The sequence below is a fragment of the Lepisma saccharinum genome, chromosome 1, assembly GCF_977018435.1.
Source record: "Lepisma saccharinum chromosome 1, izLepSacc3.1, whole genome shotgun sequence".
Taxonomy (NCBI): Eukaryota; Metazoa; Arthropoda; class Insecta; order Zygentoma; family Lepismatidae; genus Lepisma; species Lepisma saccharinum.
Genome location: NC_139229.1, coordinates 144,862,994 through 144,885,809, shown reverse-complemented (window position 1 = coordinate 144,885,809; position 22,816 = coordinate 144,862,994). Strand labels below are relative to the sequence as shown.

At 37.9% G+C, this 22,816-nt stretch overlaps 1 protein-coding gene and 1 long non-coding RNA gene across 6 annotated transcripts in view; one reads left to right on the top strand and one right to left on the bottom strand.

Annotated features, from left to right (window-relative positions):
• Positions 1-22,816, top strand: part of LOC146002102 (uncharacterized) — a 39,720-nt gene that overhangs the window by 433 nt on the left and 16,471 nt on the right. For 3 of the 5 annotated variants that reach the window (XR_014443677.1, XR_014443675.1, XR_014443672.1), the window contains exons 1-2: positions 15,177-15,425; positions 17,241-17,425. This is a non-coding gene — a long non-coding RNA (uncharacterized LOC146002102). Of the gene's footprint in view, positions 1-15,004; positions 15,042-15,176; positions 15,426-17,240; positions 17,426-22,816 lie in introns of those variants that run through there. The other 2 variants (XR_014443676.1, XR_014443673.1) reach the window with 2 other exon arrangements.
• Positions 16,174-22,816, bottom strand: part of LOC146002075 (endothelin-converting enzyme 2-like) — a 76,611-nt gene continuing 69,968 nt past the window's right edge. Inside the window, exon 18 of the mRNA XM_083139794.1 lies at positions 16,174-16,385. Coding sequence (XP_082995920.1) covers positions 16,229-16,385 — 157 coding nt within the window. The 3' untranslated portion in view covers positions 16,174-16,228. The remainder of the gene's footprint in view (positions 16,386-22,816) is intronic.

Here is a 22,816-nt window from a genome sequence, read left to right as displayed (position 1 = left end):
CTCCTCAATGGCGCAGTGGTAGCATCGTTGCCTTGTAATCAAGGGGTCCCGGGTTCGATACCCGGTGGAGGCACATAGTGGTTCGGATCCCACTTTAAACTGTAGGTCCAGTCCCGATTAGCCTTACTGTGCATAAAGTGGACTTAAAACACCAAATCAACCAACCGATAATGCCCGAACACCTCTCAGTCGTTTATTTCCTTAATTTTAGCATTGATACTTACCTATTCTGCATTGCGGAAGATTCTTTAAGGTGTAATTATGCCTTTTTCCATAAAATAGTGTCAACTTTTCATATTACGAGTCATTATTTGTCTCCCTTTTTATGCTTGGGTAACAGACGGTAAATGTCTGTTATATCGGAGACACTTTCCTTCAAATTTACAGGAGAAACTACTTACGGAAATGAGTTTCTGTTGCATTTATCAAACTTCGTGGAGGTAATTTGTCACAACGGAATGCTGCACAACATAAAATAAGCACTTTTGATGTATAAAAGTAGCCTTTTGTGCGAAGCGACAACATTATGCCGTTGTTTCCATTATGAACCAGCAGATGGCGAGAGTGTTGAAAGTCAAGTGGTCTCGCGAGAAGAAGAAGTGTTTCCAAACGTGCCTTTTTTTAACCAGAATTTTTATTTTTATTTTTTTAACTATGTTTACCTAACCTAACCCAACCTAACCTAACCTTGCCGGAAATGGTTCGTGGGGCCAACGTGAATGGTTTTTGGGGCTATCGTGAATGGTTTTTGGGGCTATTGTGAATGGTTTTTGGGGGTATCCGTCAATGGTTTTTGGGGCTATCGGGAATGGTTTTTGGAGCTGTCCGTCTATTGTTTGTGATGACAATGAACACGAAAGTAGGTATTTTCGATTAAGAAGGTTGCAACACTGCATGCCCACTCCAAATCGACAAAACACAAGCACGACAGATGATGATCCACAGCTGTGCGCGAAATATTCTATGCTCCGCAACGGAAGAAAGGTCCCAAAACAATTACTCGTAATGTGAAAAATCGAAGTTATTTTCATGTAAAAAGCATAATGGCACCTTCAACTATGTTCCGCAATACACGATTGGTAAGTACGAACCATTTGAAACTGAAAATATGCGTTAGAAAAGTGTCTCCGATATAACAGACATTTACCTAACAGACAATATGGTGTGCAATCGTCATGGATCATCGTGCGCCGTGCTTGTGTTTTTTGTCGATTTGGAGTGGGTATGCAGTGTTTCAACCTTCTAAACCGAAAAATACCTACTTTAGTGTTCATTATGTCGTCACAAACCATTGATGGATAGCCCCAAAAACCATTCACGATAGCCCCAAAGCCATTCAAGATAGCCCCAAAAACCTTCCATGATAGCCCCACGAACCATTGATGGATAGCCTTAAAAACCATTGACTGATAGCCCTAAAAACCATTCACGATAGCCCCACGGACCATTTCCGGCAAGGTTAGGTTAGGTGGGATTAGGTAAGCATAGTTAAAAAAAAAATTAAAAAATTCTCGTAAAAAAAAAGCACATTTGGAAACACTGGCGAGACTGCATGACTTTCGACGCTTGCGCCAGTGCACGTACATAATGGAAACAACGGCCTAATGTTACAGAAGATGCAAGTTCCTTATGTAACAAGTGATTATTTCTTGTTCTGCAGCATTCTATGGTGAAGTTTTCAGTTTCCGCGAAAGAAAATACCTCCAAGAACTTCGACAATGCTACAGAAACTGATTTCAGTAAGTAGTTTCTCCTGTAAATTTAAAGAAATCTGTTTGGGTGATTTTTATTATTTATTATTTATTATTATTAAAGTAGGGTTACAATTAAGCTTACATTTTTTTTTACATTGATTCCGAACTACAAAAACAGCTTTATGCTATATGTGTTCTAAGTATACATAAAATGGAATATTATAAATTTATATAATTGAAAAATTTAAGAAATATCCTAAAATAATCAATTTTTGTAGCTACGTTTTATGAAGGAGGGAATGAGGTAGAATAGGCACAGTGTCAGTATTCATAAATTAATGTCCTAATCTGTTGTTTAAAATTGGCCAAATTTCTCTCTTTTCTGCAATTTATAGGTAGTTGATTCCACGCTTTACTTGCCAGAGATGACAGGGATTTTGATCCGTATCTTGCCTTGTTACATTTTGGTACTCGGATACTGTTGGTGTTATTGGATCGCAGATTGGGATAATGTATGTTACGAGATATCATTACTTTGTCCTTTAATAAGTGGTGGTGCCCGTTAATTGCCTGGTGAATTTTTAGTAGAAATGCATATTTTCGTCTGGATTCCAGCGTGGGCAATTGGAGTTCTTCTCTGCTTGCACGTGAGGTCGTGTGCGCCTTATTTCTTATGCTACGAATAGCCCAAATTTGCATTTTCTCTAGTTTCGTGGTGTTATTTCTATTAATCCCATAAAGTACAGAGGAACAGTATTCAAGTAACGGCCTAATAAAGGCTTTGTAGAACGCTAATTTGTGGGCAAGGTGTACATATTTGCAGACAAATTGAAACTGCTTGATTCTAGGTGCTGCGCGTGAACACATTCTTTTTACATGTTGTGAAAAGGATAAACTTTTATCTAGGTGCATACCGAGATATTTTAGAGATTCACATGGTTTTATATTGAAATTTCCTATTTTTATGTTGCCAATTAGCGTATTGTTATTATTTTCACTGGATAGTATTAATACTTGCGTCTTAGACTCGTTCACTTTCAACATGTTAGATTGATACCACTCAAGAACTTCGGGCATCTTTTCCTCAATATTTGCAATTACATTTTCTAATTTGCTTGACGCGCAGTACAGGAGACAGTCATCTGCGTACAAATATAATTCAAACCCAAATTCCCTGTCTGCGATGTCATTCACAAACATGTTAAACAGTTTAGGACCTAGAATAGATCCCTGTGGTACACCGAAAGATACATTTAAACTGTTTGAAATCGAGTTGCCTACTTTTGTGTCGATACTCCTATTCCATAAATAACTTTCGATCCAGTTGCATGCAAGGGCAGAGAAATTAAATTGCTGATGTAATTTCTGTATTAATAAATTTGGTTGAACACTGTGGAATGCTTTACTGATGTCTAGAGAAATAATGCCAATGTATTGCTTTCCTTTACGATCTAATAAATTTCTCCAATTATGTATCAGTTCATGCACGAGTAATTCTGTCGAGCGATTTTTTCTAAAAGCAAACTGTCTATCTGTCAGTAGATTGTTAGAATGTAAGTATTGTTCTAATTGCTTGTCTATTACCTTTTCAAGAATCCTGCTTAATGAGGAAGTTATTGATATGGGGCGATAATTATTAACTTGCGTCGGGGACCCCCCTTTAAATATAGGTGTGACCCTTGCGTGTTTCCAAGTGTTAGGAAAGATTCCGCTTTTTAAGGATGAATTAATTATATCTGTGAGAGGTTCGACAATCCATGGGCCGAGTAGATATATTATGCGATTACTTATTTCATTGAAATCTGGACCTTTTCTGAGGTTAAGGTTTTGAAGAATTATCATAACGTCATCACTTGAGACGGGCTTAAAACTGAAGCTGGTTTCTTGATATTTAGCGTCTTTTTCATTTTGTTTGTTACTTTCATTTTTCTTCGCCCTTAAATTGTTAGTGAATGTGTTGGATATTGATGAGCCGACGTTAGCAAAGTGATCATTGAGGACGTTCGACACCCTTGCATCTTCCGTAATTGTTTCATTGTTATGTTCAATAGATGCGATGGATTGGCTTTTGCTATCATTTCCAGTTAAGAACCTGAAAATCTTGAATTTGTTATTGCCTGAATATTTATCGGAATAGATCTGCGTAATGATATAATTTCTTTTGGCATCTTTAACTGTTTTTGTTACGTAGTTCCTTATGGTCTTATATTGTTCCCACGTGTAATTATTATTATTTGGACTACGTGCGCGCTTAAACATCCGGTTCTTGAGTGATATCAATCTAAGAAGACCGCTAGTGATCCAGGGACTCTTGTTGCCCCTAACACGAAACGTTTTTATTGGCGCATAGATATCCAGAGCTTCGGTTATTAATGACTGCAAATATGTCACCTTATCATTTATCTCCGGCATCGTTGTTGTTTTGTGAAAGGGTAGATAAGAACAATGATCAACGAACTGTTGTACAGGGAAATTTTTAAAAGAACGCTTAGTTACGAGTATTCTTGGAGAGCTTTGTGGCCTTAGGTTAATTGAGGTATATATAAAAAAATGATCGCTTAAATCATGCATTACTATGGCGGATTTATCATGCAATTCTTTCTTGTTGGTAAAAATGTGATCTATGAGACTCTCACTCGTGTCGGTGACGCGTGTCGGCAGGCGAACGAGTTGCTTGTACCCCGCTGTTTCCATCGTATCGAAAAATGCATTGTCCGCTGCAGTTGGTTTCATGACGTCATGATTTGTATCCCCAACGAGAACCGAAGCGTGGCAAGCCGGAAATGACTGCAAAATATTTTCTAGTTTTTCATTAAAAGTGACGGGGGCCTTGGGATGTCTATATACGCATCCTAGAATTAAAGGTTTGTCATTCTGTTTGAGTTTTAAAGACACCCACAATCCTTCAATGTCTACATCTGACACAGAATATATAAGTTCCGATATTACAGCTGTTTTTACGTAAACAATAATACCTCCCCCTTGCTTAGGATAGCCTCGATCAAGTCTGTACATTTTGAACCCTTCAATTTCAACATGTCTGTCTGGAATGGAATCATCGAGCCAAGTCTCGGTGATTGCAACGCATGTGAAGTTTATTATATGTGACGCTGCGATTTCATCTATTTTGTTCTTTATGCGGTTAATATTGATGTGGCCCACCGTGATATTTTCTGCGTTTGCGGGGAAAGCAAGGTCTTCTACGTGCGGATACAAGTTTGCAAGGAATCTCCGGTTTGCCACGCTCAGCCTGTGTAACGTCACGCGGGGTGGCGGCTCATTGCCAGGCGAGGAGGGAGGAAAACTATTTACAGCCTCAGCATTGTGGTCTTGACCTTGGCCTCGGGGGGAAAAGAGAGAGTGACCATTCTTGCAAATATCAGGGAACATCTTTCAGGGGTGTCCAACGAACTATCTGGCACTGACACTGCACGTTGACCTCTTGCCTTCCTACATTTGAAACAGCGAAACTCGTTATTAATAAAATGACTGAAAAAAAAAATAATATATGTGAGACAAAATTAAATTATTTAAAGAAGAAATGTAAAACTAAAAAAATATAAGATTCAGAAGCACATGATTGAAGTGAGTGAATGATTACGGTGGTTAATATATGCAATGAGTGCCAAACGAGGGCAGAGTTTGTCATTTTCCATAATTGTTTAGGTCATCCAGGCTGTCTATTTTAACTGTGGCGTTGTTGTGAAGTGCCAGGATGTTGCCATCGGAAGTCCACACGCGTTGAAAAGTTCCACTATTTCTTACCTGGTGAAACAGCTGCAGGTTTTGCCGGGTGAGGTTTTCCATGATGGAAACGTGGTGGGCGGAATCCTTCAGGATCATCTTCTTCTGAAGCACCAACCGACGAGTCCTGTAGGACACGAAACGCACGATCAGCGCCCTGCTCCTTCCGTCGCGCCGCTTCGCTCCCAGGCGGTGGCATCTCTGGATCTGGGATGCATCGACGGGAACCTGCACCTTGTCCCGGAGGATGTCCAGCACCTTCTCCTCGCAGTTCTCCCCCTCAGATTCACCCACGCCATGTATCACGAGGTTCAATCTTCTGTCATATTGTTCGATCGAGTTTGTATGCAACTGTAGTGTACTCACCGTCGATCTAAGAGCCCTGATTTCGGCATCGTATTTCTCCGTTGTTTTACAAACGGCTTCCTCCACCGCCTCGGCTATCATTTGAGTCAGGGAACTCTTGATTAGCGACTGAACCTTGTCGCTAACAAAGGCCAGGGCTATCCTCTCGTCCAGATCCCCCAGTTGAGAGTTCAGTTCTTTGGCAACAACCCTTTCCATCGTGCTCTCAATTCTGCTCCATTCACCTTTTGTGATGCCCATGTTGCGAGAAAAATATTACTGCACAAACACTTAAACACTCAAACAAACCAATTAATGTTAATGAAGGTTTCACCAACAGCATATAATTTGTGTGAAAAGAGAAAAACACGCTGTTTCATGCTACATTGTTATTCGTACAGGCAAAAGTTTCAATCTTCCTTGCATACTGCGCCACCGCTATTCGGGTGATTTCGTGCAGTTTGCAACTTCATAACAAGTTTGAACATGCAGGCTTGCTCCCCGTCAAGCGGAATGCTGGGATAGGTATTGTTGTAGGCCTATCGTCTATCTATCAGCATGTTCGAAATGGGCAAGGTGAAGGAACTTAGTTCCGATCTGAAGGATGTTAAATTTGGCTCTTAGAGTGGTTATTCGTTAAGAAAAATTGGACAAGCAGTCAATAAATCCCACTCCACAGTTCAATACATAGTAAACAAATTTAGAGAGGAATGTTCAACACAGCCAGTTCAATACATAGTAAACAAATTTAGAGAGGAATGTTCAACACAGAATGTGCCGAGAAAACCAAAAGAGAGACGGTTGAATAAACATGACGAATGCTTTATTTTAAAAAGAGTGCGAGAAAACCACCGACTAAGTGTTCCTCAGTTACGAAAGTTAGTAGAAAATGTTGCTGGCAAGATGATGTCCGATCAAACTGTCCGACGTGCCTTGTGGAAGCATGGATATCATGGCAGAATACCACGAAAGAGGCCATATGTAAATAATGTGAATCGCAGGAATAGACTTTCATTCGCGAGAGAGCACATCCTCAAGGACCAGGAATTTTGGGATAGTGTCATATGGTCAGAGGAGTCCAAGATTAATATATACGGGTCAGATGGGATAAAGAGGGTCTGGAGAAAATCAAATAAAGATAATGATCACATTAACACAGTTCCAACAGTTGAACACAGTGGTGATCATTAATGATTTGGGGCTGTATGTCGTCCAAAGGTGTTGGTACCATCCAGTTTATTGATGGTATCATGGATGCATATGTCTATTTGGACATACTGAAGAACAATGTAAAGCAGAGTGCCCAAAAAATGGACATGCCGCCTATCTACAAATTCCAACAAGACAATGACAGTAAGCATAAGGCACGAGTTAACATGAATTGGCTAATATGGAATGTGCCGAAACTACTACAAACAACAGCTCAAAGTCCAGACTTAAATCCCATTGAGCATTTATGGGCAATTTTGAAGAGGCGAGTCCATAAAGCAGGCATCAAGTCCAAACAAGAGTTGAAAACTGTTGTGGAAGCCGAGTGCAATAAAATAAGCTCTGAAACATGTCAGGAACTGGTTAATTCTATAAAGAACAGGTGTCAAGCAGTAATTAGAGCCAAAGGATATGCATCAAGGTATTAGAACTGTCAGTCAATTTGATCTGAATATACTTTTTTTCTTTTATATTATTAAGTGTACGAATAGAAAAGTTGTACAAAAAATGGCATGTTTCTCTTTCAGTTTCATTTATTTTATTATTGTCATTGGTTATACAGAATTTGGGTAAGATTTTATGTTCCTAATGATATTAGTTATTGAATTGTAAAGAGACAACTTCAAAAGAGTGTATTCTCTTTCAGATATTACAACATTTTCTTTGAAAATCCGTGTGTACGAATAAGAATGTTACATACTGTATACTCTTCATCTCAGTTATTTTCGGTTTTTGTGTGTTTGTGAAGCAGAAGGCGAATCGAGATAGCAAACTCAGAAATGCACGTGGTTTCTAATACTTACTATTGACCGCTCCTTTTTATTTGCAAAAGTCTTGTGAGAAGTGATTCAATCATACGAGGTGTCAACAATTTCAAAAATACAATATTGAAACCATGCATGATTGAATATGCCCATGGGAGGATTTTGAAAGATGTGCCTCCCTGATGGTGTAGTGGTAGCGTCATCGCCTTTTAATGAATGGGTCCGGTAAGACTCTACTTTACGTACTTTTCCTAAGGAATACATGTCATATATCGTTGGAAAGCTTATTGTATAAGGAATTCAACAATGTAAATCCCAAAGCGAGGAAAAATTAACTTGGAGGAGGAAATCGATAATAACCGATGTTTTCCGGATATGCGTAATTGAATGTACTGATGAAATTTTTCTATGATGAAGTACATATTTAGGGGTGAAATGAGTGCTAATGAAACCTACCTAACAGGCCTAACCTAACCTCATAGGCATACCTCGTCCCCGTGAATGGTTCATGGGGCTACCCATGCATGGTGTTTGAAGCTAACGTGAATGGTTTGTGGGGCTACCCGTGCATGGTTTTTGGGGCTAGCGTGAATGGTTAGTGGGGCTGTAGAACAGAAAGAAAAAGGTACTTGCCGGCTGTCTGCAAGCACGGTTTTTAATGATGCACTAAATTATTACTGGGGATAAATTTATTTTACACTATCTACAAGATTTTGGAACCTGTTTTTTTTCATGCACCATACACACGCACAACACAACGAGAACGTAAAGCAATCACCATGCAGAACGCAAACGAGCAAAGCACACACATTCACAACGCAGACATAAAGACGAGTCTGCAGTGTTGTTAACTCCCATCGGTTACCACCAAAAGGCAATAAGGACGTAAAGTAGGTACCCTTGACCCTCTGTACCCCCTGGAGAATGTGCAATATTTTGCATGGTTTATGAAGGTTTTATTGTTCATGAACGTTTTCAGTTGATTTTAGCTCTCGGAAATGTGTACTTGTGAAGTAAAGTACGTGTAGCAGAACAGCCCAAAGGCATCGCGCAAGTGACTATAGCACCCAAAACGACTTTCCACAACAGCAGCTATAATTTTATGTAGTTAGGTTAGGATTGTTAGGTTTGGTACTGATAGTTATTTTCGACGTGTTCTTTCGTTATTTTGGTGTGCATACAAACAATGACTTTGACGGTCATTAGTTTAAAATTAACTTAACACCTGTACTAACAAAAAGCAGCGAATATACTCCAAAATTGCAGGTTTTAACTTACGTGGGCCATCCTAAAGCTGGAACAACTTTTTACATTACGTAAAACATTGAAATCTGTGTATTAAAAGAAAATTAGACGTAATTCTCGAGGGGGTACAGTGGGTAAATGGCCCCAAGTCCTCTTTATCGGCGAAAAGAAAATGTAGAAGATACCTTACACAAATATCCTTGATTCTCATCAACAAGGCATTCCAACACCAACATGACTAGAGGATGAAAGAATTTATGGAAATTATTGTAATACTATGAATTTTTGGTAAAATTTTAGTAACTGCAAAACGTATTTCTTCAATTTTACAGGAGAAAGTACTTACCGAAATGAGTTTCTGTAGACTTTATGAAGGTCTCAGAAGTGTTTTTTCCCCTCGCTTAATTTATTTTGCCAGTAAATCATGTATTTTTCAAGATTAATGTCTCTCCGATGCACGAAAGCTGTTCCCTTGATGTCCTTCTACTACGTGAACCAAGTGTTGCGTGCGTTTGATGATGTAACCCCCGGTCAGTGTCTCCAACCACGCCATTGTTTTACAAGAACATGACAATTTTAACTATGTTTGCCCTAACCGAACCTAATCTAACCTTGCAGTGTATGGTTCGTGGGGCTATCCGTGAATTGTTCGTGGGACTATCCGGAAATGGTTCGTGGGGCTATCCATGCATGGTTCGGGGGGTTTTCGAACCTGGAGAAAAATACAAAATCAGTAACACGAAAGTAGGTATTTTTCGGTGAAGAAGGTTGGGAACACTCTACACCCAGTGATCATAGACAACGCTAGTCAAGATTTGCCCGCCATATTGTGTGTAACACAACCGAAAAACCAACGAACAATAATTACTCGATATGTGGAAAATTGAATTTATTGTCGTGAAAAAGACGAAATCCCACCTTCAAGAATCCTTAGCAATGCAGAATACGTAGGTACCAATGTTAAAAAAACAAGAAAATAAAGGAATTTCAGACGTTTGACGGGTACTAAAGTTTTTATGAATTTTTAACCTGGACTGCCTAACCTAACCACAAAAGCATTTAGAGACTAAGCCCTAAACCTGACTTTCCTAACACAACTATGAAATCATTTCGTACCACACGCATGTGAGCTAAATGGCAGGAGCAATCTGTAACCAAGACGACTGTAAAGAAATGGCTGGTTGCAAGAGTTATACGAGTAGAACTATACAGTAGTGAAAAAACATTCTTAAGCAAACACACAGTAAGTAATCGCGAAAACTCCAAAGTATAGGTTAACATTCATAAATAGAAATCGAACCATGAAATAAAAGCCTGCATACCATAATTAAATCTGAATTAAACAATTAGAACTTGGGCCCTAATGATGTATGTTAACACATACTTCTGAGTCTTAGTGATTACTTAACTGCATGTTTTCTGGAGAACAACTATTATCTTCCCTGTACTTCTGTATGATTCTGCGCCGGCCTCCGTGGCAGAGTATGGGCCGTTAACTACTGTACTTCCTCGAGAATTTTGTTGATTTTTTGTTAATCGACATATTTTGATGTTTTGAGTGATACAAAATGGATTCCAGAATGTGGAAGACACAAATAATAAAGATATTTGATCCCATAGTATGACCCACATAAGTAAAAACCTGCTATTTTGGAGTTCTTTCGTCACTTTTTATTAGTAAAATCAGTTTGGATACACTGAAATAGCAAAAGAACACATCAAAAATAACTATCACTCCCAAACCTATTAATCTTAGCATAACGATGTTAAATTATAGCTGCTGTTGTGGAATATATGTGTTGTTGGGTGCTATGTTCACTTGCACGAAGCCTTTGTGCTGTTCTGCTTCATGTAAAGTAACATGCTAAGGTAACAGACATACTTTACTTCACAATGACACATTTCCGCAAGCTTAAAACATTATTCATGAACAACATAATCTTCATAAACCATGCAAAATATTTAACATTCTCGAGGGAGTACAGATGGTCAAGAATTTCGTGGAATGATTAGAACAGGGTCCTGGCTTCAAATCCCATCCTGGGCATGGGTGTTATTTGTAAGTGCTCCTTCGTCATATCATCACTCATCCTCATCTTTGCAATTAGTGAAAAGTGGCAGAAATGCGAAGTAAAGTAAACCAGCTCAATGCAATCAATATATGATTCTTTGTGAGCAGCCGTTTGTTTACTGTCTGTTGTCTTGGTAACCTAAAGTTACATATTATCTTATCTCCATCTTTTTATATATTTTTTTAAAAATCTCGTCAAGTCTATTAAACCATAAGTGAAATTTGGTTAATGAGTAAATTATTCCATTTTCAGTCTCCTTTGTTGCACAGTTTTCAGGAACTTTTTTCACAATGTTCTTAGTCAGGACACATTCTGAGTCGGTTTTCAGCAGTGATCAGAACGCTACATTTTAAAAGTAGCTTCACTACAGCTACAGCTACTCTTCCAAAATGTAGCTTCGCTACAGCTATAGCTACATTTACCAAAAAGTAGCTTGCTACGCTACTCCTGTTCGTTACTCACTACTTCACTACTTTTTACGCTACTTCTGGATAAAAAAAACTTAAAAAGAACCATGTTGATATTTAAAAAATCCTCTACTACTGGTAAGTATATTGTGTTACTTATTATCATGATTCCCGTCATTTGATAATTTTGATAGCAGTGTTACTTACTACAGTTACTTATTTTTACTATAGTTTTTGAGAATAACATACCTATGCAAGTGGCATTTCAATTCAAATTTGATATATGAATATTGCAATTAGGGTGTTACCCAAATTAATGATTACAACTATACACAAATGAAATTTGGTAGGATTACGTATTTATGTTCACATCAACATATTTTTCTTGAGAATAAATATTTCATTTTTTAATAGACTGATATGAAGGCAGCATTTTGAATAAAAATTATCTGGGGCCCTTTGTTTACAAAAGGGCTTCAGGTTCAATACCCAGTGGAGGCACATAGTGGCTCGGATCCAGTCTCGATCAGCTTATCTATGCATAAAATGGACTCAAAACAAAAACTAGGAAAGATGTCAAGTTGGGAGGATGGAATCTTCCTGCTCCTCCATTCCCCACACTGATCATCATTCATCATTCTTCCTCGATCTCACAATTAGCTGAAAGTGGCAGAGAGCGACTATAGACAAGAGAATATAATTAAATAAACTTTCATCCTCAGTGTCATGATTGAGAAGAGTTGAAGAATAGATGAGGAGGTAAACAGAAGAGGACAAATGGGTGGTGGACTATATCAAAGTGTTCGAAGATTAATATGGAACAGGGATGTACCTATGAAATGCAAGAAGATAATATATAACACATACTATCTGCCAATAATTACGTAACATAGAGAGACAAGAAAAAGATGCAGGCAGTGGAGATGAAATTTTTAAGGAGTCTATGGGAGAAGACTAGAAGGGATAGAATAAGGAATGAGGAGATCCAACAGACAGTGGGTGTGGTGAAGCTTAAGGACAGGATAGGTGAGGCACAGATGAGATGGTTCGGCCACATGAAGAGGATGGATGCAGAATGACTACCAGTAAGAAGAGATTATAATGCACAAGGAGTGGGAATAAGGCCAAGGGGGAGACCAAGAGGTCGGTGGAAAGAGTAGATAGTGGAGAGTGTTAGGAGAAGAGGACAAGATTGTAACACTGTGAAAAGAGAGGAGTGGTGGAAGACCAGGTAATAATGGAGAGGTTTGACTGCTATGCCGACCCAGCCAGAGGCAGAAAACGATGAAGGATGATGATGATGATGATGTCATGATTAGCAAAAGTTACAGAAAAGTGACGCAAAAGTAGGAAAAATACATAAATTTGAAAACTATGTATATTAACTAAAGAAAATTGTCATTTCTGCAGGAAAGGCAATAACACGTACGTACGTTTTACAATATGATACAATATATTGAGGAAACTGTCGTGTAAACCCGAGTGTTCTAAACGTATTGTAATTTTAAAATTTGTGAACAAATATTATCGCGAAAATAATTGTAATTCCAGAAACTCCATCATTCTTGTAACAATAATTTCTTGCTGGTGAGATCTTATATACTGACAATGATCAATGCTGTTAATGTACTAAACCATTTATTGCTGGCACTATTCCTTTGTCAGTGCAGTGGGAAATCCATCATTCGTTTCTGCACTGCAAGTTGTGTCTTACACAGCACCATGGATATCCACAGGATTTGTTCCGGGGGTGATGTAAACGAGGCACTTTTTTCCAGTGGTGTAGCAAACGAGGCATGTTTCTTCCCAAAATAACGATGCAACTCAAACAAACTTAGCTGTTAGCCTGTTTGCTGGAATATATTCATATATGTCAGTTAGTTATCTTGATATCTGATTTATTCAGATACTAATTAAATAAAATGCAGATATCTATAATCTACAATGTAGATAATCTGTATTTCCATGTAATAGACTTTGTCTTTATGAACCTCCTGCAAAATTAAAGGTTATTGTCGATTTTTCTGACGCTGTTGCCACCTCAAAATGCTGAGAAAAATGTAGCTGTAGCAAAATTTTCGCTACAACTACAGGAATTTTGTAGCTTCGCTACCGCTACAGCTACAATCTTGTAGCTATCTACTGTAGCAATGCTACAAGTAGTGTGCTACTTCTGATCGCTGGTTTTCAGTGCAAGTACTTCTAGAACAGATGGTACAGTGAGTTTGTTCTGGTTTTATCCTTCATTGTAGGACAGAAATCTGAGCTGGGATTCCAGTTTCTTGTACTGCTGGTCCTTCTTCAATACCTAGGATATCAGGAATACTGACTCAGAAATTCACTTGGTATTCGAGTACAAGTAATCATTTCTTGTAGATGAGATTCAACAAGTATCAGTATGACCCTCTTCTAATTCTTCAAGTATAACTTTTTGAATGTCTTTTTCCTTCTACACTGCTGTCTCTGCACCGCGTAATTAACACTGTTAGTGCATAATTAGCAAGAAGCAGTGAAACAAGAAAAAAAAATCTGTAACTTTAATCACACTGTGGGGGTTATATTCGACCCAATGCTCAAAGACACATCAGAGGAAAAGAACATTTTTCACATCAACTCAACAGCTGTCAAAGCACTGAAGGTACACTGTGTGACAATGCTTTACAACAAAATTGTGCATGCACAGAGAGATATAAACAAAGCGTCTGGTCGCTGGTAACCCCACGGTGTGGTTCCAGAGTTAAACATTCAGAACCGTTATCTACTACAAAATTGTCCGTTCATTGGAAGGCCTTGTACTAACATTTGTAAGCAATATATCCTGTTGGAGTGATATTCCAGTGATCATACCCTGCAGGTCTAGTTCTAATTACACATTTCAGATTATATTGTTTCTACTGATTTATGGGTATTGAATTACACAAACAAGTGTGCTGCATTGGTAGCAACTAGCCAAGTTCGACACAACATTGTGAGAATGAGAAAAGGCTAACAGTGAACTAAATTTGTATGTGAGCACTGACTGTAGGATCATTGAGCACATGTTAACAAAGCTGAGGTAAGCTTCCATTTAATTTGTATGTAGTAGCCTAAGTAAACAGATGCAGTTGACCCAAGATTAGGTCATCTGTGCTAAAAGTGGTTGGGCAGATAGAATGGTAATTTTTGGCTTTTGTACAGTAAGATCCTTGAGTATTTCCGTGCAAATTGTCCATGCCTATTTTCATTTATTTTTTCTCTTACACCCGATGCGTTTTTAAGCCATGGATTTTTATGTATTATGGTGCAGAAGTTGTCAACAGCTTGTTCTGAGTTTTCTTTTCATTCTTGAAGCTCTTATTGGGTCAAATAAAGTGCACGAACATGGTGATGGACAATTTGCACGGTAATACTCATGGATCCCACTGTACTAGTGTAGAGGCAACAGGTGGTTTTTATGTTGGGCCAAGGTGCTGAAAATTAAGGTAGGGTCAACCTTAAGTCTACAGTGACTAACATAAACAGTATATCTACTTATATTAACCATAGAGCAAGAGAAATAAATTTTGAAACAAAAATATTCAGGTATGATCAAAGGAATTAAAAAAGGAAACATACTTTTTATGAATATGTCACAATTGACGAGCCATAAATCATGTGTAATGCATAAAATACATATTTCATAAAATATAAAATACAGTTTACTTACATTATGTGAGTATGTACCGTTTGTAAAAGCTCATGAACGTTCATGTAGAACATGATTTTCTTGTTTAAAGTTTCAAAAATATTCACATAGACATAGTTAATACCTAGTGTAAATTTCATGTCTGTATCGCTTTTTCTACAAAAGTCTCGGTTGCATGACTTTTTGGACACCCCATAGAATGAATTGTTAACAGTGCATTTTCCTAGGATGTGAAATTTTAAAAAGGATTACCTTAGAAATCTGAGAGGTAGGGAAGTCTGGTAAGTCAGGTGTACTTTCTGATGTATCTAATTCATAGTCAAAAAAACATGTAAGTAATTGATATGCTACATGGAATTTGTGTCGTGACTTAATTGTTAATTATTATTTTGAATGTGATAGTACGATTGAACCTTGTTTTCATAACAGAAAAAAACACTACTTATACTGACCAGTAAAAAAAAGAAAAAACACTTAACATATTTGTTTTTCCGGCCACTGTGGTGGAGTGGTTAGCACATCGTGCACCTGGGTTCTAATCCTGGCCTGGTCATGGATATTTGTGGATGTTCTTTCATCAATTTCATCATGTCATCACTATCCCCATCTTCACAAATTAGCCAAAAATAACACAAAAAGTGAAGTAAAATAAAGCAAATCAATCAATCAAAACATTATGTTTCAATCCTCTATCAGGGTCTTCCTCAGACTTGAAAGCAAATTAAAATGAAGTCTGAAGAAGATTGATCTCGCTTAATCATATCATATCACTCATCCTCATCATTGCAATTAGCCCAAAGTGGCAGAAAAGCAATGCTGCATAACAAAATTACAAATTCAAATACTACTTTCTGAACAGCTCATTGATTGCTTTTATAATAGGTAATGTTTCACACGTTTGCAGAATATGCTGTTTAGTAATTTAAATTGCAAATCACTAATCTACTACCTCATTATTTAGATGCATTGAAGAAAGTGACAAGAAAAATCAAGTGTGACCTGTTTTATAAAATAATTTTATTTTTTACAGAAGTTAGATGTACATAGACCATTTTGCAATTTATCCAGAGAAGAAATAAAGTAATTATTTTGAAATGGCCATATTTATTTCTTCATTGGAGTGCTGTGTATTCTTCAGAAATGGGAAAGGCTCACACTTGTCAGGATTATTTATTTTGCTTTTGTAATGGCAGCCAAAGACAGTAGCAAACTCCACAGAATTCATCATCATCTTATTCACCCTGGTTGAAAAAGAAAAGAAAAGCACAAACAGATTAGATTTGACAGCACATGGAAGAGTACTTACAGCTTCTGTAAGATAATTTGAATTTTTCAAGATTTGATATTCTCTTATCTATCTTGTTCACTAAATAACATGATTTACTAATGGACAATTTGTACCACTAGAGCATTACTTCAAAACTTTTATTTTCGCTCTATTGTAGTATTGATGAACTGTCATATATTTTTCCTAAGATATATGAGTAATTACATACATTATTATTCTCTTCACTCTAGAAAACCATTCAAAATAGGATTTGCCCTAAGCCTTTTAAGAATTAAGAAAATTAACAGCCCCTATCAAATTTCTCTCAAGAAAATCCTTGAATTTTCCACATTCCACCCTTTTTTAATGTGACATGTTATCTGATTTTTTTTTTAGTAAATGAACCATATTTTTGTTTCAAAACAAAAACATATGGAATTTTCTCTCGTAAAAAGATGATGTAGGGATTCATCACAAGAAATTATTTACCACTTGAATGAAGGCTCATTTCAAAGGTAGTAAATAAATAAATATGTAAGTGTAATACATAGATTCTATGACAATTTTAATTAAAGAAGTTGACAGATACCTTTTTGCAAATGGTGGAAAACCAACAACCAAAATTTGGAACAACTTTGCTTGGAGACATTTCAGAAGGTGCTCTCAACTTTTTTCCACTTGGTTCTACTTTGTCTTTTGTTTTTGTTTTAAATGTCCAGGTTTGACCTAATCTGACTGGACTAGGACCACACTACTTTTATATTTATATTAAATATCCTATAAAACTCATTATCAAGCCAAAAATGATTATATATATGTATAATTTCAGTTAACTTGTCGGGACAGAAATAGATGTTTCTCAAATTGGAATGAAGGAAATGTACCTGGCAATTTTAGTTCAACTAGGGATGGATCCAGACATCTTCATATTATGCAACTTCTAAAACTACATGAGTACCAAGCCAGTCTTTGGTTTCAATTCAGTTTACATTTGAACGTAGTTTGTTGTCTCAGGTTAGTTGATTTGTTGTCTTTCAATTTGATCATAAATTGAATAAACCACGTGTCGTGTGTGGCACATAATTTGTAAGAAATGCATACACAGTATTGAAATTGAGGCTGTAAATATAAATATAACAGAATCGAGCAAAAGTTGATTTGTTGTCTTTCAATTTGATCACAAATTGAATAAACCACATGTCGTGTGCGGCACATAATTTGTAAGAAATGCATACACAGTATTGAAATTGATGCTTTAAATATAAATAGAACAGAATCGAGCAAGACGCACACTAATCCTCACATTTGGTGTACTATATAATGTTAAATATCACTATTACTTAAAATTATTGAAATTTAAAGTTAAAATGTGAAATTAATATATTATGATATGTAGTAAAATAATTATATAAAGTCACAGTGCTTTACAGGCACATAGCCAGAATTTTTTTCATGTGGGGCCCAACTTCTAATGAAGTGTGTGTTGGAAAATTGTTGGGGGAAAATAGTACTGAAATAACATCTTATAATGTGTTTGTCACTACATATATCAATTGTGATGAATATATTCATAAAAAACTATTTTTGCCAGAATGTTATCGAATACATTAAACTTACATGGCAAAAATTTATGATTTTCTTGGTGTTGCACACAGAATATGCATCAATATATTATTCAGCTGTGAAAGATAAGACTAGCTCAAGGGGGCAAATCTACATGCGATAGGGGAAGTGGATAGAAGCAGATCAGTATTTAGTTTGTATGCATTCGTTGTTTGTTTATTATCGCTATACTGGATCCGCCCTTAGAAGGAACTGTACTGTAAACAAATGCACGTGTATGAATACAGTGTTGCCAACCAACACCTGCAGAATATAGCGAAAAGCGAATTCTCACAGTGTGTAGGGTTCTACATTATATTGTAGAAATGTTTTTTATGGATAATCATCATAATAACAATGTGGACATGTCATACCCTATTTGTTGCTAGTTTTCATAGAATAAAGAATACAAATTTTCCTCCTCACGTCCCTCACAAGAAAAGCCATTTTTTGAATGGCCAGTTCTTTCCGAGTGTTATCTTTGTATATCCGTAGGTTTATTAAATATATATATGTAGTATATACATATTCACATAACTAGTTTTGGATACATTTTTAGAGTTTTCCAAATTTCACGCAAATTGGACAAAAATTGTAAGAGAATTTGAAAAAATATCCAACATCCTGGATCCGCGATTTTATCTTTTTATGCTATCAAAAAAATGAAGTAGACACTGTCTTGCAATGAACGTAGAGAATAGATGTGCAGAATTTCGTCTAATTTACTCAAAAATCGTAACAGGTTTGACGAATCGAAAATTACCAACGAAATGGAACTTCAGCCACTTTATTTCTTCCATTTTTCAAGATTTTGAAAATCTAGCATCATAGTTACAAACAGCGACGTAGATAACGTTCGAATAGGAGCATCTGCAACAATACCACAAGGATTAATACTGCTGTTAAAGAAAATAAATAAACAAACGAAAAATAGGTCACTTCCGTGTGTATTTTTGAATGAAGTCAAATAAGTATGATACTACTGTGCAAATATCTGAAAGCCATTATTGTCACCAATGCAGGACCAAAAAGTTCAAAACAGCTAATTTTAGCAAAAGAATAGTCGGATTGGCAACACTTCTCGTTGAGTCTGCTTGAACAACAGACCCTGCCACGTGCAACAAAATATAGTCCACTTTCTAACTTGCAAGAATAGAACATTCCTTCAACACAATTGTAATTATCGTACTCTAGAATTATCATAACCAATATTTAGTATGTAAATGAACTCCAGGTTGGCATAAATACACAAGACCTGACAATTTTTACTCTGGGTACAACACGCATGCGTAAAGGCTGGGCAGGCGGGAGGGAATTTCAATTTGTGCGAGATGGTTGTTCGCGTTGGCTACGTTAAACACTGCAGCGGGAAACCGTTGAAAAGCGGCGAGAAACAAATTGTATTGAATGTGTTCGCAAAGTTTTGCGAGAAATATCCAACTATGGTTATCCAGGACGTGATGAAATTGACATCTGAGTTTACTGGTGTGTCTGTTAAAGAGTGTAAAATCTGCGCGCAGCGAGGTTCTAAATAAGGGCATTTAAACAACACCAGGGAAAAAGCGTCAACGTCAAAAGCCTGTGTTACAAGTTCAGTACGATGAGTTTGCGAGGATCCGTTGTAAGGTTCATCACTTTTTGGATAGGAACGAAACGGCAACAATAAATAAAGTGTTGGTGAGTGTGAATAGTGATCCGGATCTGCCGAACCTTAAGATAACAAGTTTCCACACACTTCTGAAAGAAAGAAATCAGCTTCGAGTTTGTGCAACGCAACAGAAAAAATATTATTGTTGACCGAGAAGACATATTGTTGTGGCGCCGGAACTACCTGAGGAAAATATGCGAATACAGGCGGGAGGGGCGAAAGTTGTATTTCCTTGATGAAACGTGGGTGAATGAAGGTCATACTGTTTCTAAGGTGTGGATAGATTCTGCCGTAAAATCTAAAAAACAGGCTTTCCTCTCAGGATTAACCACAGGGCTAAGAAACCCGACCGGCAAAGGCAGACGCCTTATTGTATTGCATATTGGAGAAAGAAGAGGAACGCTTCTGGGAATCAGATTACATGTGCGACACGGTTGTTGACCGACTTGTTATCAATCCAGCTGATAGCAGTAGCGGCGGCACCAGCAGTGAAGGGGAGGAATCTATGGAAGGAATCGACTTTCTATCTGACTCTGCTTAGGCAAGTAAAACACTTTTATATCTTCAAATTAAATTCTTAAGTACAGAAGTTCAGCTTATCTTGTGAATAGTTATAGTTTTCCTTTTTATTTAATTTCTCGTAGCTTGTAACATTGCTTTCGCGCCAACTTTCTCTCACACGTGGGGGAAGCAGCAGAAGCTTTACGGTCATCCAATCGCTGAAGCCTGGCGGAGTAATACCTTTGCCCTTGTGTTTACAGTGCAGTCCCTTCTAAGCGCGGAAAAGGTATAGCTTTGCTGCATTTGTGAAGGCTTTTACAAATCTTAACACCCCTGTAAATGTATTTGGCCAGCTACTTCTACCAGGGTGAGTCAAAAGTTAGTTCGTTTTTGCACATGGACATTGAGACTGGAGACATCGGACTTATTTGGCAAAGTATAGGCCATTCTGTTGAATGGTTTTCTGCCAATGTTCCGTGAGAGCCACAATCCCACGACGATACCATTAAGCTTGCGCACGTCTCAGTGCTGGATCTACAAATCTTGGACCCCCTGCAAAATATTACCAAAGGCTCCCTTCTACCTACTTACCTTTACCTACTTGTAATTCTTGATCTCATGTTGACAAAGTCACAACCAAGAGGGTGATTCAATAGTCCCTTAACACCCCCTACAAAAAGTGAAGGAATTAGGCTGGCTACAATTGGTTGATGGAAACATGTTAGTCTAAGGGGAACTACTCGTACATTGGTGTGTTTCAAGTGGGAAGTGTGCCATATTGAATTCAACTCAATTTTTTTTAAACGGGTGAGGTGATATATATATACATATATATATGACACTATTTTCTCACACCCGAAAAATGATACATTTGTTACAATCATGCAATCGTAAATTTTTCCTGATTAAAGATAGGTTGAAGAAACCTTCACCCTTCATTTCTCGTGAAATTCTAGCCTTATTTGATTCTAATCTGACTGCTATGCGGGAAACCTGGGGTGGGTGATCTAAGGTTGGAATTTTTCCGGCTTTGTCCCCACATAAAGCAGCTCTAGGGCCCACCCAGCCTAAAATCAAATGATACCTGGGGAAGAGGGTAAAAGCGGGTGCAGCATGGTGCTGATCACATCACCTCCAAGATGGCCGAGCCGACTCCCGTGGCAGAGTAGTTAGCACATCACGCTAGGACGACAGGGTTCAGGGTTCGAATCCCGGCCTGAGCATGGATGTTTGTGAGTGTCCATTCATCAATTTCATCATGGCATCACTCATCCCCATTTTTGCAAATTAGCCAAAATTGGCACAAAAAGGCGAAGTAAAATAAGCCAAAACCATCCAAACCAAGATGGCCGACATCGAAACATATGTGGGACCCACATACCCTAAATGTGCATTCATGGTACGGTACTATATGCACAGGGAACTTTAACTTTACCTGTATATATTGCATTCGTTTCTGTATGTACCCTTGAGTAACTACGTTTATTCTTTACTACATACACATTATGAACCCTCTACTATGTCAATGGTTGAGGGCCCCCCTAAAGGCTTAGTTGTCTCCGGACCCCCCCCCCCCCCCCCCTTGCACTGCGGGGTTTTGCAGCTTATAGATCCAGCACTGGCACCTCTGTTTTCATTTGAATTCCCTCCAAGTACTGCAGCTTCTGGGTAACAATTCGTGACCAGTGACATGGGGCATTATCCACCTGCAACAAGGCTCTCTTCCAATGCATCAATGTTGGGTACTTCTGGAGCATAGCATCATGGACCTCCTGCAGTTGTACAGTAAAGGTTCCCATCGACAGCACAACTGTCTTGTACGAGTTTCCAGAACACTGGACCATCTATATTCCACCATATGCATAACATAACCTTATTTTCAAACCATCCCCCTTTGAACAAGTGGCATTACTTCTTGCAGTGGCTGTAACCATTGGTTACCACCGGCAGAATATCGTAGAAAGATCCACTTTTTGTCACCTGTGACAATACGATGCCAAAACCTGTCGTCCGATATTTACTCGTCGTTCAGTCTGTTGTGGTGTCAACTTGTGGGGAACAAGTCGAGGCCGTCGAGAGACAAAACCCATTTTTGAAGAGAGCGAACCATGGTGCTTTGGGATGATCCAACCTGTCGTACCAGTTACCGTGTACTGACACTTGCATCGGTTGCCACGTGTTGTAGCAGAGCACCTGTATCCATGGTACCCTGTCTCCCATGTCGGGGATTGACTTTCACACTCATGTCCCCAGACAAGAACCCCTTGAACCATTTCTGTGCTTTCCTAATGTTCACTGTACCCTCACCTTCCATCACACAAATTTCTCTTGCAGCTTTCACCCATTCCCCTTTTTTTCAATAATGTCATAACAAAATATGCACGGCTAATTTGTCAACCTTCATGACAGACCACCATAATTGCACTGTGCCTTGTGAAAATGTGTGTATGTATGTACACTTCTGTTCACAGAAAGTGGCACACTCGTTTGAGTTGAAGTCCAGCTTTGGGTCTTCAGTGTTGCTTACTATCAAACATTTTAACCACATGCAGGGAATTTTCTGTCTCTCAGACTCAAAGAAAAGGGCTAATGAAAAGATTTCAGCACAAATATTAATTAACTGCACTGTCCATGTCTACATTGAAATTAATGTA